Here is a 22,069-nt window from a genome sequence, read left to right as displayed (position 1 = left end):
CTTGAAATGTAAGAGTCAGAACCAAAGCACTGCATATTTGCAGCGTACTCAATATGCTATGAAACAAGCTCATATAGCTATCAGAACATTGTATGTAGCTTTATTGTTTGATTCGATGAAGTCTGGAGTCTTTATTCTTCAAATGTCCAGTCTGACTCTATCATATCATAGTCTGTATACTAGTACATGCACTGGCGCCATCCAGTGCAATCACTGACCAGTACTAGGTGCTCAGACACAAAATGGCCACCACACTAAATGCAGGTTGCAACAGAACGACATTAGATAATGCAAGCTTCCAGAAGTGCCCCCAGCTCTGATGAAATGCTCTTTATTTTGCTCTGTGGAGTCTTGTTAGTTGTGAACAGCTGGCGTATGATGTCCCCAGACTGCATCTGAGTGAATGAACTGATTAACCTGAGTGGCTGTCCCTAGCAGAGAGAGAGGGGGTGGGCCACCAGCCTGAATAACTGCCTTCATCATCAATGTCACATAAATCACTTAGCTGGACAAGGCTTTCAAATGAGACTTTGCTTTTCCTCTGAGCCAGACTGGAGTGGTCGCAGTTATGCTGTTGCTATGTGCGACTGTGTTTCTGAAGGGGACCATGTAACTGTGAACGAGCAAAGGTCTTGGTGATGCAACATTTCTGTGATGCTTTAGTGTCAGACCACCACGTCATATCATCTTGCTACCTTTGATTCATCCATGCTAACATTCACGTGCAAATGTGCATAAAAAGACAAAAGCAAGATTCCTTAATGTTTTTTTATTGTACAGATTTTTACGATTTTATTTGCAAGCCTTAACCAATATTCAATATGAACTATTCATGGTGTTAAGTACTGTAGGTGCTTCTAAACGTGACACTTACATTCATGTCATTTTGTTTTTAAAGCAGAGCAGAAAACTGGGAACCACATGACACAGATGCTCTTATGGATATGTTTGGTGATTTACTGAGCAACTGTACAGCACACTTTGTGATACTGAGGCCATGCAGTGCGGCTCCTTTTACTTTTTCACTAGCTGGATAACATCTTCATCATCCATCACATGGTCCTTGCCCACCTTCTGAGGATTGTGTTTCACAGACGCTCCCCACACGAGTGCGCTGAAAGAGACAGAGTTATAAAATAATTAAAATGACTGTTCACAAATGATACGTTTGAGGACGTAAAGAGGATGCATGTTTCATTTTACATCATCCAATATAAAACACAAAAAGGATGAAGGAGCTCAACATGTGAGAACTGACACCTAAAAATAATTTATACAGACAATATTCTCCTTCTTTCTGCACTGTAAAATAACCTACAGGGTCCAATGACGCCCTTTAGTCACAAAAGCTTTCTTATCACGTGTGTCATCGTTTGACCCGCTCATTCCCTGGAGGATAGGTAATGCTCAGCAGCATTAACATATCGACTGATTGATGATCTTGGCTCTCCCATTTAGAGAGGCTGGTGCAACACATCTCAGATCCTAATCCAGACTCTCACGTAAAAATGCTTATCTGGCGTACCTCGCCATGAAGGAGGAAATGGCGGTGACTGAAGCGACGTGTTGCCTTACCATTTGATGACCACTTGTCATTCAGGTGTATGGGAATTTGACAGATGCCTTTTTGTGAGAAACCTAACTGGTAATAAATTAACTGCAGTGTCCAATAAAGCTGACAATATTGTTAGATGTAAATGATCTGCATATGCCTTGTAAGTGAGGAAAAAATATCGCACCACCGGCTGAAGAACATTTGAGGACAAATCTATTTCCGATATTCAATCTATATGAACCACAAATGAGACTACAGTTTTCACAAATGTAAACATGTTTATATAACAAGCCTGATCAAACACATTAAAGATTCCTGCCATTTAAGGGTTAAGATTGATTTCCTGGACAGTAAGTGTAAAGATTTAATTAGGACAAAGAAAAGGGGAAAGGAAAAAGAAGAATACACAGTCAGATCTGTGTGTGAAGAGACAGAATTCCCTTGAAAAAAAGTCTGATTTTACCAATTCTGCAGTACTTACTACTTCAATTCTTTGATGAGATTTTTGTGTATCTTTAAGCAGAAATCCTCGACTGAAGTCCGTCCGTCAGGGAGGACTACAGGAGATGTGTAATCAGGAAGCTGGCCTTTGGGTTTAGTGTAGCTGAAAATTAGCACATGAAATCAGTCAAATTCTGCTGTCTGAAACAAACATATGAATTTCACACAGACTCCTTTTTCTGCACCATTTAAATAACCAACTGTCTTTCGCCCCCCTGTGGTGACTGTATAAACAACTCTTACATGCGCACAAGCTGTAGATAGTCCCACATCTTCTCCAGCAGGTCATCGAAGTTCCAGCGGTGGTGGGCCGAGATGGGGACACAGTGGGGCACCTTGTAGATGATGTCGAGTTCCTCGATGGAGATCTGGTCGATTTTGTTGAGCACATAAATGCAGGGGATGTAGACTCTGTGGTGACAAGACACTATGAGTGGCTGTTGTTCATAAAAAATGATGCATGATCAACAACCTAGGTGTGGGCAACATATCAATATTCTATCATTATCGTGATATGAAAACATAAATTGTTGTAGATTTTGGATATTTTTATATTAAGGTGGTTTTGCTGTTGCCATGCGTGTTGCCTTGCAATTAACCAGTCCTAGGAGGTGAGTTTTCATACTTAATTAAATTGATTGATGGTAATCCCATAGGTTTTCAGTAAGAGATGACATTGCTTTAATCAAGGTTACACTTTATGCCTTACACACATACATGAAAAATTAAAAAAAGGTAAGAGGTCTGAAAATGCAAGGTTGGAAACCCCCTGTGACATGTGAACGGCATTTTCAAACATATCTGCATTGGTATAGTGGGAACTGAAATGGGATTGAAGATTTCAACAGGCCACACCCACTGGGAATGACTAAGGAAGGCCTATTCTGGCACTTCAGCAGCTTACCGATTTCCCTCCACCACATCAATGAGGTCATCAGCTGTGGAGTCGCTGCGCAGAGTGATGTCGGCATTGTGGATTTTGTACTCTGCCAGGATACTCTTCACAGTGTCAGCATCCAGCTCAGTTTGTGCACACTGAATAGAAAGAGACAGGCTTGATGTCAATTAATACATGAATGTGACACAATGCAAACGGACACACTTTACATATATTATAGGCAAAAATGAATGACTTTCACATTGTAAAGCTTAGATTAGGATTCAAATGCAGCTTAATGACAATCTGGAAGGAGTAGAGGAGAATAACTATGAAGGAGCAACTTCAGTAAGTGTAGTCTTATGCATGTCCACCAGAGGGCAGTAGTGAAAAGTGTTTCATTGACACCAAAATGATGAAACATACACAAGGGCGACAACTTAAAGGAAAACAATTCAAAACTGCATAAGGTTAAAGGACCTTCTCTCACTTGAAAACATCTAATCATAAAGTGCACACTTTATCTAACACAATGTAAGCTATTTTATTAATCGACCTGTTGGCAAAATGGACTGAAGTGCATCCAAGTTCCCCTAATAAGCATTTACACAAACATTTACAAAAATGGCATGCCATTACATAATACTGCCCTGGTTTAGACAAACATAACCTCAGTGTTGCATTTATAACCCTTGACTTACAGTCATGCTGAAAAACTGGCCTGTTCCGGTCCATCGATACATCTCTAATCTAGATCTATGGTTAAGGCATCAGTAAATAGGGTTGAGACTATCATTTACATGTTACACAGTGTTCTCCTCCACCACCACCACCATCATCATCATCATCATCATCAAAATACCAAATGCAGGAATATATCTTTTGGAAGAATGATGTTCCAACCCTAAAGTAGAATTTCATGGACTTGCTGAATCAATGCCAAGGTGCACTAAAGCTGTCAGTAAATACATAAAATGCATTTTCTGCATTTGATTATGTAGATCAGTTTACTCCTTTAAATAACTTCTTGATACACACACACACAGGTTATGTAAAGGCTTTTACATGTTTGTTTAAACTAATGAGATGCCAGAAAAATCCCCACAATTAAAATTAACTGACAATCAACTCCAGACATCCCTGACAACTCAAATCCTACACGTCAGAATAATAGCAGTATTAAGGGACTTCCTGTGATAGTGTGGTGGTTCTTGTATGATGAATGACAAGTAGACAACCAGTATTATAACACAGACAGAGCGCCACTAAAACCAACTAAAAACTCTTTTCAGAATTACATTATTCCTTTCAGTGACTCATTCAGAAGTTTGTATTTGTAATTTTCAAAAGCTGTCATTCAGTGTGAGACGTACTGTAGCTGTGAAGTTGATGCCTCCTTTGTCCTTCTTCTTGAAGCCGATATTGGGTGGTTGCTTGTTAAGTCGGATGCCAAAGCCCTCCAGCTCGTGTTCTATCAGCTTCTTGTGGCCAAGAGGCTTCAACACATCGAGCACTATCAGGATTAGATTGCAAGTTCGAGCCACTGAAACAAAGGGAGGAGGGTGACACAGACACTGGTTGGAGCAGGAAGTGATCAAAAAGGAAAGACTCAATTTAACAAGTCTGATTTTTTGGCTTAAAATTCTATTTTCTCAATGAAAACCTGTTTCAGTCTAACTGATAACATATTCTACCTGCGATGACCTGTCTGCCTCGGCCCTTGCCATCCTTGGCCCCCTCGATGATTCCCGGGAGATCCAGGAGCTGAGAAGAAAGAAGCAAGACTTAAAAATAAGTAACCCACTGAGAACATTTTTGAAAAAAATGAACAAATAAGAAAATCTTGTACCTGAATTTTGGCACCTTTGTAGCGAATGACTCCAGGAACAGTCGTAAGAGTGGTGAACTCATAGGCGGCAACCTCCGAGTACACACCTGCAAGGTTACTAAGCAGTGTAGACTTTCCCACTGAAGGGAAACCAACAAAACCAATACGAGCATCACCGGTTTTCGCAACATCGAAACCTAAAAGACAAACAAGATTTGGAAACTTAGATCAACCAAATATCCATTATGATGTTTTAAATAAAACAAAATGTTTAAGACTATATAGCCTGTGTAATGAAACCTTCATCACAGCAGAAAGGTGTTCAAAGTACCTAAAAATAATGATCTTACCTTCTCCTGCTGCACCACCGCTGCCTCCTTTTGGTGTGATGAGCTCCCTCCTCAGTTTGGCAAGACGTGCTTTGAGCAGACCCAAGTGGTGAGCTGTGGCCTTGTTCCTCTGCGTCCTGGCCATCTACAAAACAGTAACAATACCAGCGTGAGGTCTTATACTAAATCTTGTTTTAAGAAATACAACTAAAGATTACACAGCTGAAGAAAAACAACATCTTGTGCAGCACATGCTGCAACATACTGACAACTTGCCTGGGGTGCTTCCCTACCTTTTATCCATTGCATGCTGGGATAAGCTTAAGGCTATAAAGTGTGGAAGCATGGTGCATTCTTTATAGATTCTTATTCCTGCAGTAAAATTTTGTGATGAATTGAAAAATGTGAATTGATTGCAATAAAAATGCACCATAAGACTAACTTCAAAAGTTTCCAACTTGAACTCATTAACTCAGACTACTGAAGCTTCACATAAGCTAATGATAAACTTTGGAATACATTTTTGCAGACACAGAAGACTGAATATTATCATGTACATCATACACACTTGAAGTGTATCAGGAAGAGCTCTTCTATGGCCAATATCAACAGTTTCAGTGTTAACACAGGCAAATAACTTGTAATGTTTTGAGAAAGTGAACATATCATTCAGAGCTGCAACAATTAGTTGTCAACTATGAAATAAATCCTTAGTATTTTGATGATTGAAAGTGCAAACTTCTCTGAATCCAGCTTTTGAAATATGACTTTTTCTGGCTTCTTTTCTCCTCGATAAGAATAAACTAAATGTACTGTGGTTGTGGACCAGACAGGATGTCATTTAAAGCTTAACTAATCATTAAATCAAGAAAGTATTGATTGACAATAAAAAAAAAATGGTTTGTTGTAGCCCTGCTATCATTTTAAGTAACTAGAGGGCGGGATTTAATGCAATGACAACTATGGATAATCCGAAACACTTTATCGATCCAAGAGGGGAAATTACTACAGTGCAGTAGCTCCCTCTAAAACGGAAATATCCCACTATAGAGAGATTTAAACAAAATATACATAGACAGGGTTCTCCCCAGAAATGTTTAGTGTTGCGGCGCACTCTGTAACTCTGCATCATTGTAAATGTCAGCGACCTCAATGATTCTTTGAATGTAAATAAAAGGTTTGAATTTAACTGATTTGAAAGATATGTGCATTGTACTACACTAAAATTGTAATTTAGATAATACTGATTACTACTGCAGTACGTAATAAAACTAGATGAAATAAATGCTATAAAGAACAGCAGAATATTGCATAGGAAAAAAAAAACGGTTTTGAAGGTTGTGGTACTATCTTTACAGCCCAAAGTTAACTTGTGGGGAGTTAACACTGAGGGTAACAGTAGTTGCATGTTTCTTCTTGGATTATCTTTGTGGTACTGTGGAAAAAACTATGGCAGCAGGCCACTTCACAATAAATAACCAACACAGGACAGAGCTGTAACACATTTTTGATTCCTTGTCAGTCTGCCACACACAAACTTGTGGCCCAGTGTCTTTGAAAGTAACACACTAACTTTCACAATACGTTACTTTACGTTTAAATCTAGATGTTTTATGGGCTATTGGAAACGAATGACAGGGTGCGAGATTCAACATCCAACCTGTTCACGGTTGATAATTTGATTGGCAGCCAATCAAACTGAATCTGGAGTCAGCATTAGCCCAATCTATGCTACCGACCTAGCTATGAGATAGCAACAACCTCTAACTTTTAACTTTTCATACATAATACATTAAAAAGCCAAGTGCGCGTCTATGGCAGCTTTCCATCTAACTATTTAGATACATATTGTAATATGTCAAGAAACATTAAAGTGTACAACGAGGCCAGCTGTTTGAGCTAGGCTAACACTTGCTAGCGTTAACAGCTAACGTTAGCGGTTAGCTAAAACGTGACTGATTCCTTGAGTTAGCCAGCTGTCTGCTTACACCTTACCTCACTTTCAATTTCTGCTATTTTGGCGAGTATACTCATGGTGACGGGTATCCCTGTGTCCAACCGACGTTAACGAAAGAAGTTGGAGAGATTTCACATGGAAGTTAGCAAAGTTAGATGTTATTTAGCATGCACACTAGCCCACACCACGCAAGTGCCGCTGGGCGCGTCTTCGCGGGGAATCTCGCGATGACATAGTTGTGGGAGGTGCATTGTGCCCAGAGCGTGGACTAACGGGACAAATGTAATAAAGAGGGAGAAATGACCACAGTACATTATCTGCCTGAACAAACATAATCAGAGTTAGCAGTGCGTGCTTTATCTAGGACGAGGTGACATTTAGTTTTAACAGAGATTAAGGTTAAATGATATTGCTCATCTGCCAAGTGCGTAAATGTATATATTTAAACCACCTATATACGTACTGCACATAATTACATTTCTGAGGTACTTTACTCACTATACTTGAATAATTCCCATTTTGCATTAATACTTATATATGCATATCAGAGGGTTAGGGCCCTTAAATTTAGGACAAATATTTTAGCTACTTTTATCTCCACTAATTTATATTAAAGCTAAAATCCATTACTTTTCAAAGACAAGTTTGTTGTTCCAGATTAAATCAGTGAGTCCCAACCTTTTTGGCCGATGTCTCTTACAAATGCCTTTGAGTTGTCAGCAGTTGCACCAAGTAGACATATCCCCTTTAAATGTTTATGATGATTTCATTTATTTAACAGTTTGAGGGCCCAAGAAATACATGTTTTTTTTTTTCTTTCATACCCCATTTGTCACCTCAGCTTCCCCACTCCCTAAGATTTATCTTGTCGACCCTTGACTGGCCCAACCCCTGCTTTGGGTATCACAGAACTAAACATTGTATGTATATGTAGAGTAGACCTACATAAACAAGCTGCAATAGTAAAAATCTGCCGTTTACACATTAACGCAACAATCTAATAATGCCTATGAAATAATATGTCAGGCCCAGAGGACAATTTTTTGCATACTTGAAGTGTTTTTTTGCTTTATACTTTTGTACCTTTATGTATGTATGGTATAGGACTTTTACTTATGATGGAGATTTTTTTCCCCCATTTTGATATTGTTGCTTTTACTAGAAGCAACATTATGTAGAAATTGAGCATTTTGAGCAATTTGGCGCCCCCCACAGTTTCTGAGTGCAAAACCACTGTCGCAAATACAAATCCCAGGTCTGTAACAATTTGTCAGATGTAACGTAGATGCTAAAAATAGGCGAAGCTCATTACATCAAAACAATGTTATCTGTTGAAAGCTTGTATGTTGAAGTAAACATGTGTGTAAGGCTGTGATCCTACCCTCTCACTGAGGTTACATAATGCAGAATAAAGTGAAGTGAAGTGATGGGGGAGCGGAGTGGCTGAGACAGAGACACCTTTCACCCTGTTACAAGACATCAACATGATTTTGAACCTGTTATTTTAAGGTAAAAAAGTTACATAATGTTGCTTAAAGTTAAGGATTTAAGCGTGCAACATACATTAAGATGCCTACAAATTAAGGTTCAGGGCATAATACACCCTGCTTACACATTTTCACATACACCCTTCCTTAATTTGTCTTGATCATTGAAAAAAATCAGGTCACCACACCAAATCAAACTATTTGGACTAGCACTTTCACTTACCTGTGGGGAACACACGTATCATCTAAGACACATTCTCACACAGTAAAAAAGGACTCAGGTCAAATAGTGTATATATATATATTTTTATATTTTTTTTATTGTTTGAGTCGCATACAGTATAATCTCTCATTGGTTTCTATGTTGCTGAAGTTTGTGGACTGAACATCTGTCATTGTGTTGACTATCTGATTGAACTTATTGGTTAGTGGGTGGGCTGGTCAAGATCAGTGGTGCTAATTCTCCTCTGACCCCATGCTATTCTCTATAAACCTTGAAACCTTGCATTAACAACTATTTTCATACTGTGAATATTAATGTCTAGAGGGTATATAGGCCACATCCTGGCATTTCACACAGTTGATATGGAGACAGACGGCATGAAAGGCCAGGGAGGATAATTTCAATCAAATCTAAATATATTCATTTGACTTTTGACATGAAAACATAAACTAAAAACCTAATAAATGTCAATCACTGTAGGTTGATTTACCAGTTCTGCTCATGAATATTGCTCTTCTGGCTAAGCCAACAGTGTCATCTAAATCAAATGCTGTAAAAAATAAATACAGTCAGAAGACTTTTTCAATTTTTATATTGTCTATAATTCAGTTCAGAAAAGAACCTAAAAGACGACTTTATGTATGTACCTTAACTCCAGTCCAAGAATAACGAAACCATATGCTAGATATGCTGGATCTGTCACTTCACCCATCCCCTTTGTTGTTTATTTAGTTGTAGGAGGTGTGCTTGTCCTCATGAAAGTATATAAAAATAGGCATTTTCTTTTTAAAAGGTAGATATGGTTTCAGCGAGTTGTTGTTCAGCATCTGTTGTTGCCCAGCCGGCGTGACAGCAAGCATAAATAGCACAGGAAGGAAGGACGGGAGGTGAGACACAGCAAGACAGGGGGTAATTACTGAGTTTGTGATCAGTCAAGACATTTCTGTCGACCTCTGCAGGTCTGAGTTAATGCTTGTTTTTGAAAAAACAGAAAAGGGCTTTGACTTGATTCATCAACACTAGCCACAACTTGAGAATTGACAATAATAAACCCATGCCCAAACATCTCAAATGTTCTTCTTTTAATGAGCAACGCATCTTTATATCATACGTCAGTCAGCATTGAAGTGCATTGATTAAAAAGTAAGTGCAAGTACAGATTTTGATGCATTCATTTTGACTAGAGGATTAAATTATTTGCAACGTCGCCCCAAAAATAGTCATTCTACAGGGGCACTCTGCAAAAAAAACTGCTATAGTTGATGCTGTTTCTAACCTAAAAGATATATGTTTTTTTTCCTCATTTCAAGCTTTTTAAGTTATCTCTGAGTGACAGTGTGTAGGAGCGATTTTCATCTGCCTTCTGGTGTCAGTTCACTCGAGTCCGTCAAACACAGCACTTTTCCTCAATATCACTGTCATGCTCCCTGACTAATTTCTCAGTTTGCTTTGAGGAACACGGCAACTGAATCAAGCCAGCAGAAGCACAAAGTCTGTGAGAAGCACTATTTTAGTGCAATAGTTTCACACATGATAACCTCGCCACCTAAAACTGGCTATCTCTGCATAGAGATGGAGTAGAGCTCTTATCGTACCCCCGTCGATAGGCCTTTTAGTTTTTACTGAGGGAAGCGCCATTATTTGTGGTCATGTCACCAGAGCAAGGATAACAACATCTTTTGAGGTAATAAAAAACAAATAACAGCATGAAGTTATCCATTAAAATGCATTGTCCCCAGTATCTTGGATTCTGTCATCAGAATTTGGATAATACTTATTGAAACCATAAGGCTTTACGATAAATGCAACTTGGCCATATGATGGCAAAAGTCTTCAGTGGAGGCATTCCCCTTGGACTCTAGCTGCTCTCGGAGGAGGTGGGCGGTGCTGTGGAGGACGACCTCCGTCGGGACACTGACTGCGAGCGCTCAGGGCTGTGTTTGTCATAAGGCTGGAGCTGCACCTCCAGGAAGTCCCTGTGCTGCTGGGTGATGACCTGGCTGATGAGTCCCGGCAGAGCCTGCAAGTTACTCAGTAGAGTCTCCAGCTTTGTCTCCAGCAGGGCGATCCTCTTCTCCATGTCCTCGCCTCTCTCATTCAAGTCCGATATCATGTCATACATGATGTTCTGAGTCTGGAACAGGGGAGAGGAAACACACTCAGCATGATCAATTTCCAAATGGGTGTTGTTTATGATGGACAACACTGCATGTGTCCATTATAAAACACACAGGATTACAGATAGAAACACAGCATTCCTCAATACTTTCATGGATATACAGTTGAAACGTCTCTTCTTTGTTCATTCTGAAAAGTAAAGGTAATAGAAGAGATGAACTTTCTCATCACATTCTACAGACGGACTTTAAATAGAACCCCCCCCCCCCCACATGATTAGACCAGTGATTAGCAACTGTTAATTGTCTGGCACAAAAGCAATTAAAGGATTGGCTCACATTTTTTAAAGTCCGTCTCAAAACAATACTCACGTGTTCCAGCCCAGTTAACAGAACAAAGTGTTAGTCTTGTACATTTCTGGAAACCACATATACATTAAATGTTTCATATCAACGTTTCTGCTATACGTGTCTGATCAAATTTGCATTTCATGTAGGCTAAAAGCACAGACTTTAACGCCAGGAGGAGGAGAGTATGTTTGTGTTGTGACGAGGAGAGACAGCAGTCAAGCGAGAGACCACGTGGCATTTTGTGGCATCAAAAATGAATGTTTTTAACGAGATGTTGGGACATTTTGTAGCAGCGATAGTGGCAACAAAACCAGATATCCTTTACAAGGGTCAAGCTAATTTCCAGAAATGTAACTGGCAACAAAAACGGTTATATTTATTGAAACGTTTGGACGTTTCTAGCAGTGTTAGTGGCAACAAAAATGGATATTTTCAATGACACTTCATAACATTTAAATCTGTGTTTGTGATGACAGAACCAGGGACGCCATATATGATCTTTTCCTCACCCCAACCAAGTGGGTTTTGGCTTAAACCCAATCTGGCCATAAGCACAGAGTTGTAACACAAAGTTTAAAACTGAGTATGAAAGAACCATAAGTTTCAACATAATTCTGCTTGCAGAAACATAAATTTTCAACTTTTCTTCGGTCCACTGGGTTGCATGCTCATAGCACTGTAAGTTCCTTTCTAACACAATTGCAACGATAGGTGATAAGAACAACGTCCACAGTCCTAATATTGTTTAAAAATGGATTTTAAAGTTTGGATGAAACCACTGCAGCTTCAGCAATAATAGAGAAAACAAGTGGGTATCTTCCACAGATACAGTCTTTTAAGTTCCCTTGTTGTTCTTCAGTGTACAATGTCATGTCTGCTTGCTGATTTATGATGGTCATTTGTGCACCATCACAACTATTATAAATCTGTTAGCGGTGTAGTAGAAAGTTTGGTGATGTTGACATTGAAGTCATGTTACTTAGGTATCGTTCATTTATAGTTTAAAAAGAGCTTTTTGCCACCGGTGATCTCATTTATGGTTTGCAAAATCAAAAAGTGATGTTCATTAGGAAGATCAAAACGACATGTATAATCGTCAGACACTTTTGTTTGCCACAGAGATTATTTTCTCCAATGATCCAAAATCCAGTGGAAGAATCACCATGACTTTTTGACTACTTGTAATGCTAGCTTCTGGGTTGTCCTACAAAGATGCATAATTGTTTTCAAACATTGTTGAAAAAACGTGACACCCTGCTGTCATCTCAGCATCTAACCCAAAAGAAAATATCAGTTATCAACATGAGAACAATCAAATTGACAAATCAAAGTAAATGGTGGTCTGTGACTGTGACATTGTCCTGCAGTGTAAACTTCACATAAAAATAAAAAAGGTCAGGGAGGACATCCGCTTATTTTAATGCTTAACAGTTCCAACCTTGAGAAGCAGCGGTTTTCTGTTAAAGACTGTCAGAGAAGGGCAGATTTTATTTGACTACTTTACAAGAGTTCACGTTTCCGTGCAGACGTGAGTACATTAGCCTGTGACCTTGAGGAGACAGGAGTGGTGCCTGCCCACGACGCTCCCTGCTCCTCTGACGCATCAATCATCTGTTCACAGACATTTAAAAAACATCTGTGGCTGCAGCATTTTAACTCCCGAGGTTTTGGATCTTTTCGAAAATAGTCAACAACACGCTGAGAAAAATCCACGTCACATTCACGATGAGGTGTGGGAGTGATGCTGCTGGAGGGCGGTTTCTGGGGTATTATTCAGCGGAGGATTAATAATCCCTGGCAGCCTAGAGGCGATGCCATCCATCACTTACCTTGTCCTCTTCAGATTTGGGGCGGGAATAATGGGATAGGTTGTTTATGTGAATCAGTGGGAACTAAAGTAGCACTGACACCGCTCAACCTGACAGCTAGTGCAGACAAGGGCTTCTCTGTTTTGTATAAACACAGTCTTGTCAGATTTTTCAGCAGACCAAATTTAAATTCCATGTTTGAATAGTTCACGTAATGGCACATGAATCCATGGGTCTATTGTCTTTTACACGTTATTCTTCCCCAGACGTAGCCTGAGCTGACCTCATCTCATCTGTAAATCATGAAATCCAATAAGAACACATTAAAAAGTGATGGCAGAAGGAATCCTGGTAAACCACAGGGGGAAAAATATCATAAAAAGAGGATGAAACTGATGAAGCAAAAAACCCCAGACGGTTATAATAGATCCAACTTCAGCGACAAATTGACACCATCAACTTATTTCTGTACGAGAGAATGAGAGGATTAAGAAGGATTTTTTTTTTGGACGCCGTGTAATTCAGTGAAGAAAATGCTGCAACGTTCATCCACACAGTGCGTTGCTTGAGTCACATTAGACGCGATAAACACATCCTGTATTAAGAGAGATAATGAGTTAAGGGGATACATTGTGATCTGAGGAATTTCTCATTGCACTGCAGTGGCGATGCAGCTGCCAGTGATATGTTCAGCTCTATTTAGCTCCATCTTTCCACTGGGAGAGTGAGGGGACTGAAGTTACACTGCCCTCCTATGGCAACAGGCTCTTATAACAGGATCCAGCCGAGTGCCACCGGCTATAAGGCACCTTATCCAATGTCACATCCCAACTCTTCCCGCTGCTGTTTTACAGCACAAGGCGATTGGGCAATATTAACTAATACCATTCATGACACGCTGGCCCGGATCCAGTTTGACTGTGGCGCACTTTTGAATGTCAAAGCCCTCTGCCTCTCTCTCCTCCCTCTGCCTGCTTTTACTTCTGGCTGAATCATCAGATCACAGTGTGTCTCCCTTCCCAGGTTACTGTTTCTGCTGTGTCAGGCTGGCGCGCTGCCTGGTCTTTCCCTAAGGTTTGTCAACTTCTGTTTAGTGCATCTGGAGACAAACATCAGAGAACACACAAAGTTAAAAACGGCACAGACACAAAAGGGGGGGGGGTTTCTCCTCGCTCTCATTCAGTAATATTTCCGGGCAGACATGTCCTGGGGATAGTGCTTTACACTGTGAAATCAAGATGTTTGTTATTTCCAAACCTAGAAGATGAGAATCTCAGGTGAGCGCAGACAACCAGAATCATCACACAGATTTTGTTTTTAATCACCTCGTGAACAGCCTGTCTGTTTATTTGACACCTGTAGACTTTGATTGTATTAGAAAAAAACATAGCTAATTCAGTCACACAAGGGAGAGAAGCTTAATCAGGATATGGTTGTCTATGCTCATGTAGAATGCAGCAGTAGACTGTTAGTCTAGCTTACCTTAGCAAGGTCCACTAGTGAGTTTGCTTGGTCATTCAGCTTGCGTTGCTCCATTTTAACACTTCTCAATCTGAACACAAGAGCCATTCACAACCCAATATATTAACGCTATTAGAGGATTATCAGTTCATTTGTGCACACACAAAGGCATACACACGGAGAGCACTCCTAGGACATGCACAGGATGTGTGTAGAACAATGCAGGGGTCAGTCTGTTTGGTTGAGCTGCATGCAAGTGGAAAGAGACCACGGGGAGGAGGGGGGGAGGAGAATGAGACCAGCTTCACGTCCTACTCAACCAATAACCACGACCATTCCAGAGGAATGAGGAGGACTCATACTGCTTAAGGACAGCCATGAAGCGCCATCATCACTGATCAAGCTCACAGTTGTTATCTTTCTGGTAAAGGGACAGTTCGCCCTAAAATCAAGAGGCACATATTTGACCTCTTACCTGTGGTGCCATTTATCCATCTATTTTTTGGAGATATCGGACGCAGAGATGTTTGCCAGCTCTCACATGTAAAGGAACTACATAGCTCGGCTCGTGGTGCTCAAAAAATTAATTTGGAAAACCCAAAAGTGACGGATCTTTACAGAAATCATGACCAAGTTACTTCATGTTTACCTCATGTATGAACTATTTTCTTTCTACCAGCCCTACACCTGCCAACCGTATCACTGCACAGAGGGACGTGTGCATCTAAACATTCAGTCTGGCTAACGAAGCTAGCTAATGTAACAGCTTAGCCCGGACTTCCTGACTTCCTCCTTTGCTGAGCTGCATTGTTAGCCATCTTAGTTGGCTAATCTCACTTTTCTTCTGCCTCAACGATACAGTGTATTAGAGGGGAAGGGAAATAGTTCCTTCATGAAACTGCTCACAACAAGGTCTGGATTATCTTGAGTAGCCGATGATTTATGGAAAGAGACTTGCTGGTGAGTTTTTCAAATGTTTTTTTTTTTTAACACCACATGCCATCTGGTTCCATTATATCAGTGGAAAGGCAGACATCGACATGGCTGACACCTCCAAAAGCCAGTAGCTCACACAAAAACAATCTAGATGGATAGATAGAACTACAGAGAAGAGGAACAATATGTATTTTTACAGGGAACGGTGAAACCATCTTTTCTCTTTTAAGGCTATGAATTATTTAGTCACTCAAAGCCACAGATATCAAACATTGTTTTAAGAAAACACAGAGGCTAATGCTTAACCTTTTGGCAGCAGCTGTCTGCAAGTTTTTTGCTTTTGAAACTTTCCAATTTAATCGTTGAAAAAAAAAAAAAAAAAGAAAATGGTGACATAAGAACTGAGTAATGCTCAAAGGTCTTCAGATTGCTTAAAGGGATCCTGTGAATCTTGCATCATGAATAGAAAATGCTACATTACTTGGACCCTTTTTTTTCCATCAACGGAAAATCCTATATTGCACACTCTGCAAAGATTTAACTCACCTACTCCATACAACATGCTTAAATAATTCACATCTCCTGTTTAATTAGGCTCCTAAAGCCTGTTTTCACTCATCCTCTCAGGGGGCTCAAAAACAGCAACTGTGCAGTCTTGTAGTGTGTCGACCACACGTGGTTTCAAGATATTAAAGACTTTTTTTTTCTCCCCCTGAATCACCCACGCATGCTAAATTAAACTGGCACCGTACACAGGCTAACATCATGAGCATAAGTTTGCCAGAGATAATAAAATATGGTAAATTATATATCTAACTGACATGAGTGCAGTGCGAGGTGATCATTAGGGTATTTGTGAACCGAAAGGCAAACAGTAATGAAGATCGAGGAGGGATTTAAGGGGGCCTTTGGGGGAAGTCTGATAATTAGCTTAGATATGCCCATTCTCATGCAATGCATTATCATTTCTCTGTTTTTTTTTCCTGCAGACAGGCAGATGTGGAGCGAAGATGACAGATCAGACCAACAGAGGGTGCCACAGGCGTCACTAAAGGAGACTACGGGTGAGGGAAGATGTCCTGACAGCTGAGGACCGAAATGCTTCACACAGAGCAGACTCTAAAGACAGGGATACTATTGCAACATTTTATTGTTCAAGTCATTCAATGAAAGAAATGAAAACAAAAAAAAGAGAAGGAAATCTAAAATGATGAAAGATAACAGATATTCAATGTTACATGACTTTGCAGTTGATGTAAGACCTGTTTAGATAAGACATTTCACAGTTGGATGACCAATAGCTGTCAGATGGGGGCCGAAGCAGCTCGAGGCCAGGACGAGGAAGCCTACTTGCCCTGTCTTTTATATTCGATGTCCCGTCCCCACCCCCCCCCAGCCCCCCGCCCCGTCAATCACTCGTCATGGGCAGTTCTCCTCTCAAATGAGCACTCTAAACCTGCTTGCTATTCATCAGGGAGAAAAGGCTATGCTAAGCTTTTCAATACCCCACTAAATCAAAGGCAATCTCGGTTAGTGCTGCACCACATTTTTTTTCCCTCCCGCTCCTGACTTGCTTTCTTTGTCATGACCTCCGCTTACCTCACTGTGGAAAGAAATGCAAATTTTTCTTCAACTTAATGGTCGGGGTGAACCTTTTGCAGTCTGTCGTGTTCCCCCCCCCCTTCTCCGTCCCTGCTGACAGCTCCATGCTGTCGTTCACAGTCGCAGCCTCTCGGGCTCAAGCGGGATCGCTCGGAGGCTTTAGTCGTGACCTTCCTCGCAGGTCACTTTGCTGTTTCTCCGATCCACTGATCTCTGAGCTAACAAGCACTCACTGTCCTGCTTCTTGCTATGATTCCCACTTCAACCTTGTGGATGGACAGGGACAGCATTCCCAAAGGGGATTCTGACTGTGATGCTGAGACACTCGACTTAACGGATGTAATGGCCTGGAACTGTAACTGCAAGACACCGTGCCTGTGGTGGGTAAAATGCACCACCAGAATGACCTCAGGGGTGTTTAAAACCGTGTCCTATGCAAACTCTGCTAATTCTTCTTAGGGCAGAGATGCATGACAGCTGTACGTCCGTGTTATTATGCCGCTTAGCAGCCATGATAACACCAGATCAGCGTCTCTGCTACTGTGTCATCCAACAGAGAAATGAAGGAAATGTGGCTGCAAATGTAGCAACAGGCGTAACAATGGTTCCACACGCCGAAAGATGACCCTGAGCCCTGATCTGTGCGAGCGTGACCGCAGAGTTGTATAACATGACTTGAGGGATGTTATAAATTATACACTTGTGCTGTCTCCTGTAGAGCTCTAGTCGTCATCCTTCGGTACGTGAAAGCACAGTTGATTGGAGTTTAATCAGTGGCTTTCTGATTAAAGATCAAAATCTTATCACATCCATGCAGAAATGGAAAGAAAAACACCCTCCATCACTGATAATTGAAATTCACTTTCGATGCATCCGTGGGAGTGTTGACAGTGTGCAGCATGTGTCGGAGATTTTGAAGGTGTTTGTGCTGGTCGTTTCAGGCTGTTTGCAATCCTAAAATGTTGAAGACTGAGTGTAAAATGTGAGACTAGCGTGTGTTTTGTCAAATTGCCGTGCTACTCAGCTGAACAGAATCCTCAAATGAAATAATGTGACGGCTGTGTTGTGTTTTCTGCGGCATGAATTTCACTTATCAAATGAGGGAGTGTAATTTTTTTTAAGTCACATTATCGGGTTCAAGGACAAGCTCTCGTTGGCATGCACACAACAGGTCTGTATCTACATGTGAGGCGAAGACTTACTTTCGAGCTCTATTGCATTGTGTCGACACAAACAGGAAAAAAAGGAAACATGAAGTAGACAAATGAATTATTACAACATCATAAACATGTCAGAATCTGTTTGCTCAGGTCTGGCTGCTGGAACCCTCATCTCTACTCTGTCCCCTTCCTCCTGCAACTGGCGTGTTATCTCTGTGTTTCTGCGCTCCAGCTTCTCGAAGACTAAATCCCCCTTTTTTTCTCCACATGACTCCTGGTTATCGAGAATACAGTAAATCGAATAAACAACCTCCCTGTTAACTTTAGTAAACATTGGTCGACGCCGACAGTGCCTCAAAGCGTCTATTATGGCTCCATTTAACAACTGTTTACACCTCACATCCTTTACAGTGACTGATGGGGACCACTGACACACTGCCTCGCAGCACTGACCGAAAGAAACGGGCCTGATGATATCTGATTTGATGTTTACCATCGCCTCATGACAGGTCAAAGATGGCTATAGGCCTTTTTTTCCCAGTCCACCACTCGACCGCTCTGCCCGCTCTCTCAGGCCGCTTCCTGTCCTACATTCATCTCAATCCGCAGTCTTGCATCACGTCCTGCAACTGGACTACAGGCAACGCTTAACACTCTCCAAGATAAGGCCTGTGAACACACTACTTCCCCAACAAAACAGAATCCTCACAAGATAAAGGTGTGACGGGAGGATGCTTGCACCATGCTGAGCAGTTGTCCTTGCACACAAAGCCGTACGTGACTTTTTCCCAGCGAATCTGGTTCTGTATAGATTTAGCTTTAGCTCCCGGGGATTTTCATTATTAGGCTGTCCTAAAGAACAGGAGGTGGACATGAGATGCTGTCGTCACCGCTGCAAAAATCGCCCGGATACGACAGCAGACATAATGACTAGACAAAGCAGCCATGACAAGAAGCTATTAAACGGCACAAAACCTGGATGCGGGTTGCAGCAGCAGCAGACAGCTGTGTGTGTGTGTGTATTTCTCCACCGTGTGATTAAACATCCTGATGTCTTTAAAACATAAATGTGTGTTCAAAAGATTCATGAGCAAATCAAAGCCACACACAGGAGACCACAAAGACCTATATACGCACATGAAACCACAGAAAGCACACAAACATACAAAAAGGGGACACTGTACTTAAGCATCAATCACCGCACATCTAGTTATTGTAATAAAGCACTGGGTTGAATGCCAGTTATTCAAAGACAAAGCCACAGACTGGATCTGCTTGTAAGCACTGTAGGTTGAAGAAAAACAAGAGCGAGGTGAGGCTAAAATCGATACTGTTTTGGAGTTAGGTAGCACTTCGGAGAGTCCTCGGGGAGCCACTAAAAGACTAGCTGACAGGTAAGTGTCTGACCAGCCGCTAGGAAAGTAGAAACCCAGATGTGTCAGCCCCCGAGGTCAGCATGCAAACTGACATACAGCGAGAGAGACACACCAGAGTCAGTCAGACAACAGAAGGTGAGAGAGAGGGAGAGAGATCAATATCATACCGCTGTGAATTCTGTAACTCAAGAACATTCCATGGTCATTTTTTTCAGAAATACTTCTGTAAAACTGACTGAGTCCTTCGACAATTTCATGGCAAATTTTTTCCAAGTCTCATTCGGAGAAAATACCATTTTACACGGATAAAATATGCAACTTTCATCCCGACAGTTCTAATACAAACCTCTAGCATCGTGTCAGCGAATAATGTTTACACACATTGCACATTCCCTTCCCTTGCACATTTTAACACACGTTAAAACTCGTGTTAGCTCATCATCACGTCTGCAAATTTAAAGTTAGTCGAGTCGGGTGAACCGTGGTCAAGATTCTTCAACAATAAGAGCACATATATTTGCTACAGGTGTCAAACAATTCAGATTTCAGGTTCGGTGAATCAAGCGAATGCACTGCTGGATTAAAAAAAAAATAAGGCATCAGACACAAGATGACTGGCGCCGAGTGGTACCTACTGGTGAATGGCTTGGAGAAATTTTCTCTGGTGCTTCCTGACTCTGGCGTGGTCCATCTTCCTCACCAGTTTGGTGTTCTTATAGATGAGCCACGTCTCCCTGAGAACATTCGCAGCTGTGTTTTTCACCTTAAGTGCAAAAAAAATGGAAACATTTAAGTGACTGTGACATCAAATCAAAGGAGACATATTCTGCTCATTTTCAGGTTCATCATTTTTTTAGCTTACTATTAGAATTAACGTACATGCTTTTATGCCCCAAAAAACACATCAGTTGTCTCATACTGTCCAGTGCTGTGGACACTCTGTTTTAGCTCCTGTCTCTTTAAGGCCCTCCCCCCTCCTGAATACCTGATTGGTCAGCTCGCATACGCCTGAGCCAGCACCGCTTACAACAACTGAGCAGCTGTGTTAAATCAATTCTCATGTGCCAACTAGCTGCTGGGCATTAATTATGCAAATGTGTGAGTCCGAGACGTAGCAATCAAGAGTCTTTGTTGTTGCCAGTTTGCGGAAAAAATGAGCTCTACTGTCGTGTTGGAAATGTTAATGTTATCTATCCTCGGTTTTAACTTTCAAGACGTTTTTACTCAGTGCATTCACTTACTCTTTTTGTTAGCTGGGTGTCCATCATAAAATTGTGGACATGTTTTTCAGCTTTGGTTAATTCCAGTTTCTTTGCCACCACAGCCACCACCAAGGCAGTGCAGCCAGCACCCTGTGAAATAACAAGAAAGGACAAACACAGATACAAAAGTCTGGATTTTTACATATTTCATTTGCAATATTCCAGTCATGAAATTTTGGAAGCATATCTGTTACAGTCTGTGGGCATTTCAACACTTTCAGAAACCCCAAAAGTTGAAGCCCTTAATCCGTTTTTCTCTCCATTTTCTCACCATAATGCCAGTCAGGAGGCAGACTCCTTTCCCACAGTATGTGTTTGGGACCATATCCCCATATCCAATGGTAAGAAACGTGATTGAGATCAACCACATGGCTCCTAGAAAGTTGCTGGTTATGTCCTGGTTGTCATGGTACCTGCAATGAATAATAAATGCAGTTGGTTGACCAACATCAGTGCACCTGAGAGAGCAGATGAGCCCCGGCCTTCTCATTTTAAAAAGGAATTAAAAAAAACAAAATCCTATAAAGTATTGAACATGAGATTAAATACTTTGTCAGAAGCGTTATAATCTTTTCTCGCAAATCTTTCTATCCTGATGCTCACACACAGAGCGAGCTGTGAAGTGTGTACATTATCTATTTTTATGCCTTATCTATGTTTCATGCCGAGCAGTGCAGCATAGCGTGAGAAACTGATCCAGGCACCTCTCGCAAGCTCTCACAGTCCATGCAGCGATGATCCACAGCGAGATGGTGAAGACCAGCAGCACAGTGCCTGGACAGATGGTCATGAGGGTCTTCATCACAAAGCGCGTGTTGAAGTTAATCTTGTTGAGTGCACCGATGCTGCGGGACGAGGCGTCTGTGAAGAGCTTGCTGTGCAGCAGCATGACACGAGCAATGAGGTACAGCCGCAGGAACATGGGGATGGACAGGATGATGTCCACATCTGCATCCGTCTTGGATGGCACATAGGAGTAGGCCAGGCGTGCTGTCCAGGTGAAGGTGTAGTTCCCTGGGATGGGGTGGATGGCGCACACCAGGATCTCCAGGCAGATGAAGAAGATGCGCTCATATGTCATGGCTATCCTCCAGTCATCGGCTGCGTTGTCCACCATAAATAACTGCAAGGAAAAGGGCACGGTGAGGCCGGCGGAGGGTAAAAAGCGTCCAACATTTTCATCATGGTGACACAGCATGCTACGGGAAATCATTAAAGCCCATTAAACAATAAGTCACA

The 22,069-nt window shown here is 41.3% G+C and overlaps 2 protein-coding genes across 5 annotated transcripts in view; both read right to left on the bottom strand.

The window, feature by feature from the left end:
* Positions 1-754: 754 nt before the first annotated feature.
* drg1 (developmentally regulated GTP binding protein 1) lies at positions 755-7,293 on the bottom strand. Its single transcript, XM_030436876.1, has 9 exons — positions 7,086-7,293; positions 5,112-5,235; positions 4,783-4,958; positions 4,628-4,697; positions 4,307-4,476; positions 2,961-3,091; positions 2,300-2,467; positions 2,037-2,159; positions 755-1,114 (listed from the first exon to the last, which is right to left on the bottom strand). Exons 1-9 carry the CDS (start codon positions 7,122-7,124, stop codon positions 1,015-1,017), a joined length of 1,101 nt encoding a protein of 366 aa, XP_030292736.1. The 5' UTR covers positions 7,125-7,293; the 3' UTR covers positions 755-1,014.
* Positions 7,294-8,836: 1,543 nt separating this feature from the next.
* Positions 8,837-22,069, bottom strand: part of kcnn2 (potassium calcium-activated channel subfamily N member 2) — a 28,774-nt gene continuing 15,541 nt past the window's right edge. For 3 of the 4 annotated variants that reach the window (XM_030436448.1, XM_030436449.1, XM_030436450.1), the window contains 7 exons: positions 21,535-21,953; positions 21,102-21,243; positions 20,810-20,920; positions 20,204-20,331; positions 18,235-18,243; positions 14,516-14,585; positions 8,837-10,891 (listed from right to left, as the gene is read on the bottom strand). In XM_030436448.1, coding sequence (XP_030292308.1) covers positions 10,616-10,891; positions 14,516-14,585; positions 18,235-18,243; positions 20,204-20,331; positions 20,810-20,920; positions 21,102-21,243; positions 21,535-21,953 — 1,155 coding nt within the window. In that variant the 3' untranslated portion in view covers positions 8,837-10,615. The remainder of the gene's footprint in view (positions 10,892-14,515; positions 14,586-18,234; positions 18,244-20,203; positions 20,332-20,809; positions 20,921-21,101; positions 21,244-21,534; positions 21,954-22,069) is intronic. The other variant, XM_030436451.1, reaches the window with a different exon arrangement.

The sequence above is a fragment of the Sparus aurata genome, chromosome 12 (genome assembly GCF_900880675.1).
Source record: "Sparus aurata chromosome 12, fSpaAur1.1, whole genome shotgun sequence".
Classification (NCBI taxonomy): Eukaryota; Metazoa; Chordata; class Actinopteri; order Spariformes; family Sparidae; genus Sparus; species Sparus aurata.
This window is presented reverse-complemented; position numbering and strand designations above follow the sequence as displayed.